Source organism: Ips typographus, linkage group LG6, assembly GCF_016097725.1.
Source record: "Ips typographus isolate SLU linkage group LG6, UJ_Ityp_2.0, whole genome shotgun sequence".
NCBI lineage: Eukaryota > Metazoa > Arthropoda > Insecta > Coleoptera > Curculionidae > Ips > Ips typographus.
This window is the reverse complement of record NC_138427.1, coordinates 2,480,473-2,496,167: the sequence shown is the minus strand read 5'-3', so window position 1 is coordinate 2,496,167 and position 15,695 is coordinate 2,480,473. Positions and strand designations below refer to the sequence as shown.

General features: G+C 33.4%; 4 protein-coding genes across 4 annotated transcripts; 1 reads left to right on the top strand and 3 right to left on the bottom strand.

The window, feature by feature from the left end:
* Nucleotides 1–8,509: 8,509 nt before the first annotated feature.
* On the bottom strand, nt 8,510–9,900 carry Slimp (Seryl-tRNA synthetase-like insect mitochondrial protein). The gene has a single exon (XM_081981713.1). The coding sequence runs from the start codon at nt 9,898–9,900 to the stop codon at nt 8,551–8,553; it is 1,350 nt and encodes a 449-aa protein (XP_081837839.1). The 3' UTR covers nt 8,510–8,550.
* LOC145730498 (zinc finger protein 593 homolog) lies at nt 9,695–11,011 on the bottom strand. The gene is made up of 2 exons (XM_081981714.1): nt 10,776–11,011; nt 9,695–10,220 (listed from the first exon to the last, which is right to left on the bottom strand). The coding sequence occupies exons 1-2, from the start codon at nt 10,863–10,865 to the stop codon at nt 9,903–9,905; spliced, it is 408 nt and encodes a 135-aa protein (XP_081837840.1). The 5' UTR covers nt 10,866–11,011; the 3' UTR covers nt 9,695–9,902.
* Nucleotides 11,012–11,470: 459 nt separating this feature from the next.
* On the bottom strand, nt 11,471–14,918 carry eff (ubiquitin-conjugating enzyme E2 eff). The gene is made up of 6 exons (XM_081981814.1): nt 14,765–14,918; nt 14,495–14,702; nt 13,932–13,995; nt 13,790–13,821; nt 13,151–13,334; nt 11,471–12,503 (listed from the first exon to the last, which is right to left on the bottom strand). The coding sequence occupies exons 2-6, from the start codon at nt 14,516–14,518 to the stop codon at nt 12,364–12,366; spliced, it is 444 nt and encodes a 147-aa protein (XP_081837940.1). The 5' UTR covers nt 14,519–14,702; nt 14,765–14,918; the 3' UTR covers nt 11,471–12,363.
* Nucleotides 14,919–15,061: 143 nt separating this feature from the next.
* LOC145730560 (uncharacterized) lies at nt 15,062–15,680 on the top strand. The gene is made up of 2 exons (XM_081981815.1): nt 15,062–15,212; nt 15,273–15,680. Exons 1-2 carry the CDS (start codon nt 15,203–15,205, stop codon nt 15,590–15,592), a joined length of 330 nt encoding a protein of 109 aa, XP_081837941.1. The 5' UTR covers nt 15,062–15,202; the 3' UTR covers nt 15,593–15,680.
* The last annotated feature ends 15 nt before the right edge of the window (nt 15,681–15,695 follow it).

The following is a 15,695-nucleotide window of genomic DNA, read 5'->3' as shown; positions in this document are numbered from 1 at the left end:
AACATTTTTAGTACTTATTAGTAATGTTATACCATGAGGATAAATGTTTCTTCTGTCTCTATCCAGCTTCTGTTAAAAGGAGCAACAAAAAATTTATGAAACATGTTTTAAAGGTACACAGATTGAAGATTTAAAGGGACTATTTTAAAAAGCACTTTCTACAGTATGTTCAAAATGGTACAGCAACGATTACTTCAAAAAATAATCTGGTTTTATTTTTTTTATATGGTTCACTATAATTATTTCTACCTACCTTAGCAAAAAAAAACCGCCCCGTTATGAAGTAATAGCCTTTAATCCACTTAGTTTATGCGGGGTAAAAACATAATCCAACAAGGTTAGTGCAGTATAATAACATCACAGAACACAGCAGACATGCACCAAGATAATTATTTGGGAAAAAAAAACGAATTTCCACTGAACCTTAACGCGCCAAATTACCGTTCACACCAAAAGAAATACCAAACTTTACGTGGTGATCCGAGCCTCGAGTTTCTCGAGTTACCATTCTTCGACGAATACCGAGCGCCTACTAACAACTAGCCAGATCAGCGCGATTTCTACAGTTCTCTCCCATATACAAACACACACACACACACATACAATCGGTTTTTTCTCTCTTCTCAAATCCCGTAAGGTAAATAATCGTTTAAAGCTGGCTGTTAAATCTACCTTTCAGCCTGATAGTACATAGACAAAGCTCAATTTACGCGGAATATGATGGCACTTAGGCCGCGATTATATTACGTTTTCTGAAAATCGTTTTGCAAAACATTATTAATGTTAACATTTAAACGAACCAAAACGCAGATCACAAGCAAATCGCGTATTTACCTCTTAAGTTCAAAACTGTAGACTGCACAAACTTGGGTTCTATAATGTGGTTGAACCGTACATGCAGTTAAAAAAGATGAAAAATTATGACAAAATTAAGATATTAATTCATTTAGGGACTTTGCTGTGCTTTGGAACATTTTTGGAGTAAAAAAAATGCTTTTTTGGTACTTATTTTACCTAATTTAACGTTCTTTGGTATAAATATGCACTTTTTGCAAAAATGTCCAATTTTTTAATAATTGTAACTTTTTTGTTTGAACTCTTATAGATTTCACTAAAACTGGCCTCTCTAGCTCTTCATGTTACCGAGATATTTCCATTCTTTCAATTATTTTGAAAAATTAAAAATTTTAAAGTGCTTTTTTGTACTTATTTCACTTAATTTAAGATCCTTTGGTATAAATATGCAATTTGCTAAGCATTGGAACCTTTTTATGTAAGTCATTTAAATTTTGGAAAAAATGTTGTGTTATAGTATTTTCTTTAATTATATTTTTACACACAAAAAACAACAATGTAATTTTATATCATCGTTAGTTTACTTTGATTTTCATCCGTATTCTTTGTTTCGTGAATAAACAGCAAAGCCACCATATCCACAAATGGTGGTAGAAAAACACGTTTCCAACAGAGAGTTACAAATAGAAATTCATCGGCAAGATCTCGTTCACGTTCGATTAATAATACATGATAACGCGTTAATTTTTAATAGAAACGTTATGCAAGCGAGCGTAACAATCTAGTTTTAAGAGATACGAACATACTTACGCGAATTGACATGTGCAATACAATTATTATTACGAAACCAATTAAAAGGTACTGGCGACATGAATTATTAAAATACGCGTCGAATACTTCGTGTTGGTAACTCGGCGGTCATCGGGATTAGAATTATAACACGATTAAAATTTAATTAACGCAAACGACTATAGAAACAGGAAGCCTAATGAGAATTTGTATCACACGCGAGAAACTGTTGTCGGTAACTTGATGACTGTGCGGGGTTGCATTTTATCCTTCAGTTGTCATTAAGCTTAGCTCAGAACACACACACAAGAACATTCAAGTTGAATCACATGATGGTACTGAAAATGCGGTTATTTCTGCCATAAAGCGTTCGCTTGGTTACTCAGCAAACCAATAACCATCGTCCATTAAAAAAAAAAAGAAAAATAGCACAACACCCGCAACATCTGCACGTCGGTGCATAATAAAGAAACTCCATTATGATGAACATGAACCTGTATACGGTGATAACTCGTCAAAAGATTGTGGCCATGTTCCTTTGCAATTAGAGCTCAGTTGCTAAGAGAACTCATGTGGACACTATGCAAACGGATCGGATTGTATTCTGGTGCATACCGACTTGATACGTTAACCGGCCATGCGAGACCATTCTGCAGAGAACAATTTGATACATCGTGACTAACTGCACAAGTTTTGTTTTATGACCTATTATGCACATTTTGGTCCTCTGTTTTACTCAGTATAGAAGTACTTCTGTCTCTAATTTTTGTGAGATCACTAATGCTGTTACAGTTCGTCATCTTTATACGATAATAATCAAAAATGTAATCAGTATTACTCTTTTACTTTGTCAGCCTTAGTAACCAGAAACTAAAAAAACAGGGTATGTAATGCATTTTGTTAACTAGGATATGACCATCATAATTTTCCTCAGTGATTTAAAAGACAAATCAGTGAATTAACATAAATCACGCTTTACATAAGGTTTATACAATTTGGTTAGTATAACAACTGTCAATGAAAACAGCTTCAACAACCAAGAGAATTTAGTGTTTAGGTTTTATTAACTATTTTTTAGAGTAGGTTTTAAGTTAGGAAAATGTATTTCTAAAATAGAGGTTATTCTTAAATGTTTTTTTAATTTACAGGAAATGAAAGATTTAAATCTTCCAAATAAACTTTCAAAAATATGAAAAAGATGACTTTTGAAACAATCTACAGATAAATTAAAAACGTGAAAATTCTCTTTGATAAAGTGCATTAGTAAAACTTGCTTTACAATCTTTTTGGTTGGACTATCATTGCAGTGGCAGAATAACAAAAAAACTATTGTTGAATTGACGTTGTATTCGACATAAGTCTCTATTACTAGAAACCTCTCCAAAAGGTCAGAGGCCCCTATGCAAGTATCCTAAGCTTTTCAAGAATTTTCTCAAATTTTGGAGGTGCTAGAGACCCCTACTACATGCTCTACTGATCGCCTCCCAAAAATTGCCAAAAGCCACTAAAGCCTTCGGAGGCCTCTAACTAATACTGAAAATCTCCCAAAAGTTGCCACAAGTGCCCTAAACTTAAACAGAGGTCTCTAGAATCATTTTGAAATTGTCAGTGGCCTCTAAATTCTATTGTAAGCCCTCCAAGAATTGCTATAGGCTTCTAAGGCCATCGGGGGCCTTTAGATGATACTTCATCTCCTCAAAGTATCCTAAACGTTCAACGATTAGGAGTGAGGCCATGTAAATACTAGTAGAAACTTTTTTAAAATTGCAAATGTGTTATACTTTTTAGTAATGTTGTCAAATATACTTTGCATACACTTATGCAGGTCATTTTCACAAATTTAGTAAAGCATTTTTTACAATGTTGCTAAATTAACTTTCTTCCTAAAATTACTCATAAATGATTATTCATAATTCAGCAACGTTTCCAAACTAACCATTTCTTGACTTTCTATATTGCCACATTGACCATTTTCCTGATTTAGAATCTCTTAAGATCGGACTTTTAGTATTTTATTCAAATGTGGACTAAGTATAGTCTCTTTTTATGGCAATAATTCCCTTGGAAAATGTTGATCATCAAATAACACACTACTAAACTTAAAATATTTTGTATAGTAACACATACTGCGAAGTCACACGCTGCACTACAATTACTGTAAAGTAAATTACTTTTCTGAATCGCTTTGTACTGGAACCCACTAACAACATGATGCTGACAAGCCAAATAGCAACGAAAATCGGGTAGAGAAGACCGATTAAAAAAGACGACAGCCGTAAAATCGATTTTCATTTTCCGGTCGGAAAATTTACTAAACGCAGTTTGAGCTGCTCAATATAGAGATGGATTACATCAGAATCAGTAATTTAAAAAGCTTTACTATATTAGTTCGTGATTATGTCTTGACATGGCTGGTTACGGTTTTACGATTGTTTCAAGCAAACACTGTGACCTAGAAAAATAGTAAACTAAATTTGATCACAACATGGCCTGGTATTCATAATGACTGTGTGAGCTTAGTGATCTCCGTGACAACTAACGACAAAGTAATTAGTATTTGACATTAGCTACGATCTCTTCTATTATCATTAAGTTTACGGAATAGTGTATAAACTCGTAATTCACGAAAAAAAGTTTAATTTACCGGAATGCATGGATCACAATGCAAAAGGTCATTAGTAGAATTTTCGCACGATATAATCCTCTCTCACATTCGTACATAAAACGGCACCTTACAGTACCCAATAACTGGAAACCTTATAAAACCTTGTATCTTTACTAATTTATAGGCTGACGTTTAATGTCTCTACTTTACGGCGCGGTAATACAAGAAATCAGCTGGATCTTTTGATACCATTCCTGCTAAGTACTTGCCGGGGACGGTATAAGTTCTATTAAACCTTAAGAGGCTATTAAAGTACCACAGGGTCGTTAAGTTATATAGTTTTTTCTTTGTTGTTGTTTTGCTATTCTGTCCGTCGGGTATATTGCATTTTGTGATTTACTACACGATCAAAAAAGTCAATTGAACTCTGGCAAAAAAAATTAGTCCATGTAGATGTTGCTTATGAGCAGTGGTTTTTGAGTATCCAGAAATATGAACATTTTTATTTCCATATGACACCAATACTCCAAAATCTAAAATGTTTATTATCTTTTAATATTGGTGGGAATGATTCTAGAGACACTTTTGATGAGTGCATCGTTCTTAAAAGCTTTTGACAAACACTATAGTCTTGTATCATTTTTAATATCTATTACAGTTAGCAAATATCAGTTTTGTAATACAAACCAAAAACATACTATATTGCTAGTTGCTAGGTAAGTTTACTAAACAACTAGGCTTAAATAAAATAGCTGATGATACCTACTTTCAAATTACGGCAAGGTAAACAATACTTTCGTAACAATAAACAAAAAGGTTATCGACTTGAAAATTTACGTACTAACCAGATTTTTGAGCTGGTAAAATCACCGCTCTATGCACCTTTTGAAACGTTGTATGTAGTCGGCAGAAATACATATTCAAGTCTTCTGATGTCTAGCTAATATCGATTATCGATTTAGTTAAATGACGCTTTATTGTATTTTATAAATTTGTTTAATTAGATGCTTTGCTGTATTTTATTTAAATGTTTAGTTGCAAAATATATTTTTTGAGCAAAATTGTACACAAAAATAAAAGTAAAATTGGATAAAAACAGCATCTTTGTCTACTGTTGAATCTACCTGTTTGTGAAGGTGCCAGTTATGGAACTAATTATTTTTTCATACACCTTTTTCCCTTTTATTACACTTACCAGATTGCGCCCCTTTCGCAGTAACCAAATGTAAACTTAGGCTCAACCACTATTGATAAAACGTCTTTCACACCACAACCTGTACATTACAATTAGGATAGCAACAACAAAGCGTTTCTTCTGGTAAAAGAATCGACCGGTCGTTCACGCATACGATAATCCCGAACCCGAACTGCTCAATTGCTATGCTATGTTGCTGGAGCGACATTGGGGTGGATTGCAATGTTGCCACCTCTCCACACATAAAATACCTTGTATTTTAGAGTACTCAAGTACTTCTCAATAAGTTACCCAAGACTTAATTAGAGGTTTTTATATTTTTTTGTCTAGAAAGAATGGAAAAAATACTCATTCATCGTTAGTCGGTTTGTCATTGGGACCTACCGCGGTACCGGATGCACCCAATACTGAGATCGTGAACCGAATAAAATAAGAGTTAAAAGCAGTCTCTTTCAGTGTTCTTATGAAAACTGAAATTACGTTCACAGCATAACATTAGCATTAGTTACTGAAAGTCGTATATTTTCTTCAGGCAGGTTTCCTTTAAAGACATATGCGTTTTAGCGACCTTTAAAAGGTCCATTCAATTGAATATAGTGACAGTATCGAAGGAACAAACCATGCGATTTTAAACATTAAACTCCATCAGGTTTCAAAAAAAGTTAAAATTTTACATAAAAATGACTTGCAAAATTTTAAAATATTAAAAATCAGAAAAAGTCGCTTAAGCTATTTTCTCGAGTTTTAATAATCTATGCCATATCTGACAAATTACCAATTTTTTTCCAGTTAGTCCACAGATGGTGATTTGTAATTGATCCTAAAGACAAGCAAATTTTTTTTATCTATGGCTGTGTCATTTAATATAAATCTGATCACCCTGTATGTAGTTTAAATTGCTTCAATTGCTTTCGGAAATTCACGCGATAACCTGTCCCACATCCTGATAAAAAAGCAACGCCGGTTATTAAACAAAATGAAGTTCATTTAAGAGCACGCAAATTTATTTCCTGCGGGACATAAATTACAGGGTGGTGGCAAAACATATTTTTTTATATAAAGAATATTCTATATTCACATATTTTCACGATTTCTACCCCGTTTGTGCGGGGGAGTTTATGGGTTATACCCTCTTTTGGCAAGTGTAAAAGCCTGTCCTAACGATATCAGGAAGGTGGAGTTTGCGCTCTATTAGTAATTTTTTTAGTACATGGTTGTCAAGTTTAGGTTTTGGATCCAGATATCAAGAGTAACAGTATAATCACGTATTATTAAGTCAGTCTATAAAAGGGAAGAGTAAGGTATAAATACCAAAGACCGTGACGTAAAGAAAGAAGCACCATATTCATAACATAGAGGTGTATACCATATACCCTTATACCTATACATAGAAAGGTCAGTAGTTGACCGATCGTATCACATAAAGCCGTTAGGTAAATATTAAGTATTTCAAATATGCGTGCTTGTTTTCTAACCCACGCGAATTCCCCATACATCGTTAGTTACTAAAACGTTATGCAATAGCAGACTAGTTTGCCCTATTTGGTCCTCCAGCTCCAATATTATATGAGTGTTAACTCCTTCTTTCACTGCTCTTCCGATAGGATTGTATCATAGTGAAGAAAAATCTCTTCTCAGACTTACCACTACGTCACATCACACGAATTCACATATGCGTAAAATGCGACGCAGTAGCCAGACCAGAAAGATTTCAGCTGGTAGAATTCCATATTTGGTTAGTAGCAAAACTCCCAAGTGGTTCATATAGTAGCTGGCAAACCATAAGTTTTGGACTTTTTAAGATCTTTATCGGTTTGGTTTAGTAAAGTGTCAATTTAAAAATATAAAACCCACTAAATTGGAACATTTTAAAGAAGAAGAATCACTTACAAAATGATCCATTTAGAGACATGTTTACCAATAAAGTAAAAGCAAAATTCTTCGATTAAAAATCTATTGAACAAGTTATGCTACAAAATTTTGAAACACTCTGTATTCCCCGCGGCTTTAAACTAAACAACGCACCTTAGCCTTAAGTCCACTCTTACTTTTTTATTACATAATAAGTATGCGTTCATCGTTTAATCATTCGGCATCGGCTTTTAGGCTCTGATATGCTTGACACACTTGCAAAATTTTACCTTCAATCCGCCTGTGTGTGCTGCATATTTGCAGATATTACAGGTTTCGCATCTGAACATTTAAACAACAAATTGGGTTTAAAATAGAACCAAAAAATCATAGAACCTCCCCTATGAAAGATATCTACTACAAAAATAAATTTAAAAAAATCTTACCAATTTCAACCAAATATTCTCAATAAAGAATCGATCGACGAATAAATTTCAAGAACGCGCGTTATAACTCCGGATCAAGAAAAAAAAAGGGCCAAAGTACCGCTAGGTGTGCGGCACGAAACTGGGTTTTCCGTTCACCAGCAGGACTAAAACTGATACTACCTTCAATGGCGACTTTAGAGAAGGTATTATGTGACACACACATAAGTACACCACGGACAATGCACCGATTTTTTTGCAAGATTCGCTAAAAATTGTTAATACTTTTTTTTCTGCTGTGGTCAACCCGATTGCTGTAACACGGTTCAGTGTTACGAAACATGTCTGCACTGAGGTCAAAGATATCTAGAAAATTAAAACTTGCTAACCGGGCGTATGTGTGTATTTGCCTAAAGAAAATCTATAGTAATGCGTTTTGGGAGTTTATTAAACTTGTTAACCAAACCTTAATAAAACAGACACTATTTTTGATTATTAAACTGTTTTTTCCCTAAATGAAACAAATTTGCTTCTTGACAAATTCAAGAAAGTCTTGTTACTGTAAACTGCACAAAGTTCGATAAACGTTCGTTCTTACAAGTTGAAGAAGGTATTTAAAAGGTGTCACGGATTATTAGTTCAGACAATGGCGTAACGGTTTTTATATCTCAAAAGAACAATCGAGTCTGCGTTAGCATAACAAAATTGGTTTTTTGACCATTGTTAACCCTGTACATTTTGCTATACAAAGAGGAATTCTTAGAACTTATATACTAGTTTAGTAGTAGTGACTTCAATCTCCTGTGTATCCTTAATAAAATTGGAAAAATTAAAGAAAAACAACAAAAATCCAAGTTTTTTCTCTTTATTTTACAAACTTAAACTACAAACTAAAATACGTACTTTGATAAAAACTGATTCAACAAAGGGTTACCCCTAATTTCATTATTTTCAAGAACACAACCAATCACCTTCTGAATATTCATCAAACTCCCGCTTACAACAAAAGGATACCTCCTCTCCGTCTTATCAGAACAACTAAACAATAAACGTTTACTAAGATAGTTTCCATAAAATGAAACATATCCTACTTCAATATATTTTAGTAAACTGTTGGAGAACATTTGAATTGACAATCTTAAACATTCAGATTTTTCAATTTTACTTGCTGGAAGAATTACTAATTTAAAGTGATAACCCAACTGTTTATACAGCTCTGATACCTGATTGATAACATTTTCTAATATGTCCGCCTCATCTAAATTAGCCATAAATACACCAATCTCTGTTGATTGATTTAAATGAAATAAATCTTTAGGACTAGTATTTTTTACAGATTGGTAGCTTCTACCGATACAAAATGCGTTTATTGGAAATTGGTTGGGTAACACTAAAAGTCTGGTAAAGTAGGCCATAAATGAGTATAAAGACGCTGCGCCTACTAAATGTAACTTATTGAATCCGTCATTATTTGTACAATGTATGTCTTCAAGTATTAGAACTTTATCGCCTATAAAAGGTTCAGTACCACAACCTTCAACGATCACACTTTTCACAAAATCTGAATTTGAAAACTGTGAAAATTTCAGGTTTACCAATTCACTATTGAAGTATTTTTGCACAGCTAATTCAAACAAAGCAGCCTCTGACTTTAAGTAGCAACTACTATGATCTGTGTATTTTAAGCAGCCATTTTTTATACCAATATTCATGTGACTGTCAGTTTGTTGTTCATTTCTTTCCAAGTACCTGTATACTTCAAGCTCTTCATGTTCCGGTGTTTTTGGATGTAAAATATTAGGCAAATTGAGAACTTGAAGCATTGCTTTTTCTTCAACAGAATAACCCATTGTCTTAACAGTCTTCAATTCATCCTTGATAAGTTTCAGATGAGTTTTTAACTTTTCCAGCTCTTGACTCACCTCAGAACTCGGATTATTCACCTTCATCAGTTTTGATATTACCTGACTAATTTCACTTTTAGTTTGTTCTAAAATATTTTTGCGACTTTCAATTTCTTTAAATAAATTCCAGTTTTCTTCAACAACAACCAAATTGACGGCTAATTTTCGTGCTTTAATATTTTCTATTAAAGTTTCCTTATGTTGCAATTCATTATCAAAATCCACCACCGGTGTTAAAGCTGCAAAGTGGGTTTGGGCTTTATCTCCAGTAATATACAATGCAGAAGAAAATTGAAGTTTAAATTGCTTCAAAACAGAAGCAGTTGTTCTTAACATATCTACTGATCAGTTTTTTGTTTCTTTGCAGGTGCACTGCTTTCTGGAATGGGTTGAGTTTCGATTTTCCGTTTTTCAGGCTGTTTCCAGCTACCTTGGCCAGCTGCACGTTCAGACTCTTCAATAGTGTACGGTTCGTTTTCTAAAGCTTTCAGTCGGCGTTTATGGACCTTAGTTTTAAAATGTTCCTGTAGTGCACCGCTATTAATAAAATATCGCGCGCAATGTAAGCAATAGAATTGGGCGTTTCCCGGCTTGTCAAAATCCACCTCCTGATTCAACAGTTGCTGGGCATTCTCTTCTTTTAAGTCTTCATTAATCTGAAAAACATTTTGTTTTAAAATGTGTGAATAACTTTTATATACATTTAAATGTTTCATTCCATTGGCTTAACATAACAGCCTTTTGATAAGTTTGACTTTGATTTAAGAACTGATGAATATGAAAATTAAAATGAATATTGTATTTTCAGTTAACAGTTTTATAAATCTGAAAATTATCATTGACACTAGTGGAATCTATAAAATGGGCTCTTAAGGAAGGGACAAGATGGTGAATGATGTGTAATGGCAGGATTGGCAAGTTCATAGCTTGTCAATGGTTAATAAAATAGGTAACAATGAAGAGCAACTGATTGGCAATCTCTAGAAAATTTGTGTGTATGTAGGTATAGAATAAACTGAAAATTAGTTATTTTTTGTGGTTTTGTCTCTCTAGTACTACTAGTAACTACACTGCCCTAATTTGGCTACAGTATCACAATATTAGGACAAAGCATGGCTTCCAGGCAAATCCAGACATTAATTACGTAAATAATAAATATAAATTTAAACAATAATAAGTAACCTGGTTAATTATATTTGAATTTTTCTTACTTGGTCAAGATCCTTAACACGCCGTTTAGTACGATACTTTTTTTTAAGGTTAGTATCGCCTGCACTGTATGATTTCCTTTTGAATACCATCACAAAGGATACCTCTATTAAATTTTCTGATTAATACCTTAGGGTGCTTCTCAAATCATGAAATGTACGTACATTTAATTTTTAAATGAATTTAAAAACATGTACTGTATTTGTAGGTTATGTTGCCACAACTCTTCTAAAATTTTATCTGGTTTTTGTTTTTTCAACCAATAGCATTTGAGCTCCACCCTGATATTGGTGTATTACTGGTTGCGAACCCAAGGTAACCTTGTTTGGTATGTGTGGCTGTATTAAAATTAACTAATTAGGGGGATAAAAAAACGTTCAAATTCATTTTTAAACAAAAATATATAATAATCAAAGTCATGATTATTTTAATATAACTAAATACAGACACCACGAAATATCTGAGACTTCTGTATAATTCGCAAATGTATCCACGTATATAATCTTGATAAAAAAAATTAAAATTACCATGTAAAGTAGAATTATTTCTGCATAAAATGATCATAATTGCAATGCTTTTTCTAGAATAATCATATTAACTACAACAAAGACAAAACTAGGACACTTTGCTCTGAAATAGCTAATTAGTCCTTACATCCGCATAATTAAAGGTGATTAATCACAATAAAACAAATTACCAGCTTTTAAAGTATCAATTATATATTGTCTTAAAGATATAAATGAAAAATAAAACAAGAACTCCAAAACACCTTTCATTGCAACACGCAAACAAGAAAAAAACAACCAGTTGTTTGGGTTTAAACATAATTTAATGGAGTTATTGAAAAGGAAAAATTAATATAAATATACCTACTAGAAAGAATTAAACATCATTATTTTACAATGAAGGACGTTCAACAGCGCTCAAGCCCGCAGTTTTCAAAATCCAGCTGATCGTATTTAAAATTGAGACTCGGATTTTAATTAGAATGTTTGCACTTTGAGACAGCAATGTATTTAGAAGTTTCTTGAAGAAGTGATATAAAACAGGTGTACAATGTCAGTGTATTATTATGGATCACTATCAACAATCAATGTTTTAATAATCCAATAGCACACTCTTTCCACGCGTTTCTTAAAGTCTTCTCCATTTTCCCACACTGTTACTAAAACTGTCTAAATAAGCAGCTGTTTACCTGAGGTGTTTCAACAAGAAAAAACAGTTTAAATAAACACAGTTTATCCTAGCTGAACGATCACAAAACCTATGGTATTGATTTAAACTAAAATTGAGTACAAACTAAAATGAAGATGAGAGTCTAGGAACCCCAGAAATTTCGATAAAGTGACCTGTAACAATACCATATTTAGCACAATCGCACCACTGACACCAAAAAAAAAATCTAAAATTTTTGCGGCACAGAAGGTTATGTTATACTAAATCAAAACGACGATTTCAACTGAGGCTGAGCTGTTCTCCTTCCCGATGTGTTGCTGTTGGTTGTTTGAACGAGTTTTGCGTTTTTGTTGAAAATTTTTTTGTTTTTTGTATAATCTAATTAGGTGTAGTGCTGATTTGGGGGCCGGGCCATCACATAGCGTACTTGCGAGTCCACTCGCGCGCCAATTCATTGTATTTTTCGCGATCTGTTTTGTATATCCTAGCAATTTCTGGTACTAAAGGATCATCTGGGTTGGGGTCACACAGCAGTGAGCAGATTGACAACAGTACTGCAAACAAAATTAAAGGTCCAATCTTAAAATTATCTTCCCCATTTGTAATGTTCTGTGAAAATTTGTTTAATAAAAATGACAATTAGAAAGTTGAAATATGAAAGTTATCCTGGCTAGTGATGGGAGTTAATTGTAAATAATTGACAGGAGTTAGAAAGAAATTCTATTGGATCACAGCTTATAAGCCTGGATAACTTTTATATTTCAGTTTTGACCAGCCATGAAAGCCTTCATAATTAGAAAGTTGTTCACATCATTATAAAAAATATTTGAAATTCAACAGTTTACCTATAACTTATCATCATGAAGATATAGAAACCTTGTTGGTAGTATAAGTGACTATGATTAAAACTTTCTTGTTAAAATAAACTTAATAAGTATCAACAGTTATGTAACAGTTATAACAGCAATAGGACTATTTTGCACTAATGACAAATGACCCCAAAACCACAAGAAAGTTGACTGCAATGTGCTTAAAATCGCGAGGTAATTTATAAATAAAAGTAAGCTCATAGCAGTGACGTAACATCAAACCCATTTCCGACAGTTTAAAAATAACACCAATACTGAAAAATTCAAAGAAATGTGTATCATCCCAAAAAAAAAAGTAAATAAATAAGCTACTGAACTTGTGAATTACTTACCTTTTGAAATCGTTAATGCAGGCGACCATTGAGACCTTAGAATATCAAGGCAAATACTACCATTACTATTTATATTTGGATGGTAGATTCTTGTCGTGAAAGCCACCTTGGGCGGCTTAAATGGGTAGTCTGTGGGAAAGTGAATTGTCAGAAAAAATACACCACCCTGGTATGGACTGTCAGGCTGTAAGAGAAGAAATGTTTTACTAATCATAAACATAATGAAATTAATTTAATAGTCAATTAGGTTTTTCATGAAATCATGATTTCTTCTTATCTATTATTACAAGATTTACTAGTGGATCATATACAAACAAACACTATTTTTTATGATCTTAATAACATTAGTACTAGTCCATTATTACAGTACCAAGTTCTTCACAAAATGAAGCTAAAAGAGTTACAGAATGTATTACATACAAAATGGAAAGACATGGATTCAATATTTGAGACTCTTGACTGTCAAGTTGCTCTTTGATAGAGAATAAAACTGATTTCCTAATATCAATCTTCTTTAGTATGCAGTTTACATTTGAGCACCTAAAATAATAAAATCAAACTTATGTCTAATTTTTAGTCATAATTGGTTACATAGAATTTATTAAAATTAGTAAAATATTCTGGTGATAAAGTACTTACTGGTCCCATAATTGTGGCTTGCCAATGAAATACTGTAAATAAACACTTCAATTAGTTTGGTGGAATTAGAAGCAAATAAAAATATTATTTGTATACATAATCTTAAGTTTTATTAGATGTTAAACAATAAATTGTGACTTACAGTCATCACCAACAGGACCTGCTGAACATTGTGCTGGAGGATCCCTTCCAAGGTCTTGTAATTCCTAAAAAGGAAAAAATACAATAAGCATTAGCCACCTTGAAACAGGAACCTTCTGGGATAATAATAGCCACTTGAAAAGCAAAGGCTGAATATGGTGAGGTTAGGAACTGCATGTGAAGGATTTCTAGGTGCTGTTTCTTTTTTCACAATCACTCAATATTGAAAGGTTTGAAACTGGAAATGTCTATAGGAAAGTACAATGTTACTGTACTTAGTATTCTTTCCCTTCTGTTATTATCATAAGACAACACATTAGGCCATTGGATGGAAAATTATGACTAATGGCCCAGAGGATGTTGAACCTCAAGGGTACTTAAAAAGATCACGGGTCGAAAGTCTTTATTCCGCCATGAAAATTGCACGTTTTTCCATCGAATTTTGTCTAGAAAACTTCTGATAGCATTAGCACGACCCCGTCGAGGGCGTTTGACTAGCAATGAAAATAAGGGCAAGTCCGGAGTTTCCCAACCAATGAGTAGTAGAAAAAAACTTTATCCTACCTTATTAATTCGTTTTAAAGCCATTTGGTTTTCTGTATGTTAACTAGACACTGGTTTTTCCACCAGACAATGAAACGGTCAGCCAAGGACCTCTCTGTCGACTGGCAAAGATGGCCTCCTTCAAAACACGACGTGATTCACACGGAGACTTTTAATTGAATTTTCGCCGCGGTTTCAATATGGCGAACACGTCGATCGTTTGATTGGGCTGCGGAAAAACGGGAACCACTCAAAAAGATGCCCAAAAAGGCCGCATATAATTGGAAATACCTAAAGAATTGAGAAACAAACTGACTGATCACTTCCGTGGCGAAATTTCTATCGCATTTTTTGGTATCTGAAAAAACTTAAATTCCCCATGTCGATCGGTAATACAGCAATCTGTGTAGTTAGTGCGCTACGAGCGCTTTATTGATAACAGTTGCGCTATTTATCCACTAGAGTGCCAAACAACCACGACAAATTAGTTCCACACAATTCAGCGCTAAGTCGCTAAATGTAAGCAGAAACAGTTTTTAAAAAATAGCATTTTTTTTTATTTTTAGCCCCGTTTCCCCGACAAATTAAACAGTTTTTCAGGTTATTTTTTTGACTCCGGCAGTAGTAAATGAGTAGTAACATTGACAAATGCAATCACCAAATACGACAAGCAATACTAACATGTAAAATCTTAAAAAAATCATAAATTATGGCACCCTTTAGGACTAAATGGAAGTAGGTATGAACACATTTACATACTGTTAAGCAATAAACCTACTAAAATAATTATTTATTTTAGGAATCTCATTACAAATCGCCAATCTGATATTACTGACCTTCTGTAATACAATCTACTGGATTATTCAGCTGCTCAGTCCGTTATTATTACTGATTTTGTACCTGCTGATATTACCACTTCAAATTATCAGTATACCAATAAGACTGTTACTATTCGTCCTTACTGCTCCCGCAAGATTGTGCCTGTTTGCTTTTAAGGCACTACTGGTGTTTTGCGTGGTTTTAATTTCTCCGGAACGCATTTACAATATCGTCATAAGCATGAACGGATTATTCTCGCCTTTGCAGAGAGCCTCTTATTTACAGAGGAACAATCTATAAACAAACAGTTCAGATTTGATTGGGTTATACAAATTTTAAAATAAAAATTTGATGTAGTTCGTAATAAAAACTACAAACGTAGAAAAAACTGAAATTGATTGAA

Coding starts and splice junctions, on each gene's coding strand:
- eff (XM_081981814.1), bottom strand. CDS start 14,518: ATGGCTTTAAAACGAATTAATAAG. Junction 13,996..14,494: donor CTTTAAAACGAATTAATAAG/GTAGGATAAAGT, acceptor TTTCCTTTTTAG/GAATTACAAGACCTTGGAAG. Junction 13,822..13,931: donor AGGTCCTGTTGGTGATGACT/GTAAGTCACAAT, acceptor GTTTATTTACAG/TATTTCATTGGCAAGCCACA.
- Slimp (XM_081981713.1), bottom strand. CDS start 9,900: ATGTTAAGAACAACTGCTTCTGTTTTGAAGCAATTTAAACTTCAATTT.
- LOC145730498 (XM_081981714.1), bottom strand. CDS start 10,865: ATGGTATTCAAAAGGAAATCATACAGTGCAGGCGATACTAACCTTAAA. Junction 10,221..10,775: donor GTGTTAAGGATCTTGACCAA/GTAAGAAAAATT, acceptor AATGTTTTTCAG/ATTAATGAAGACTTAAAAGA.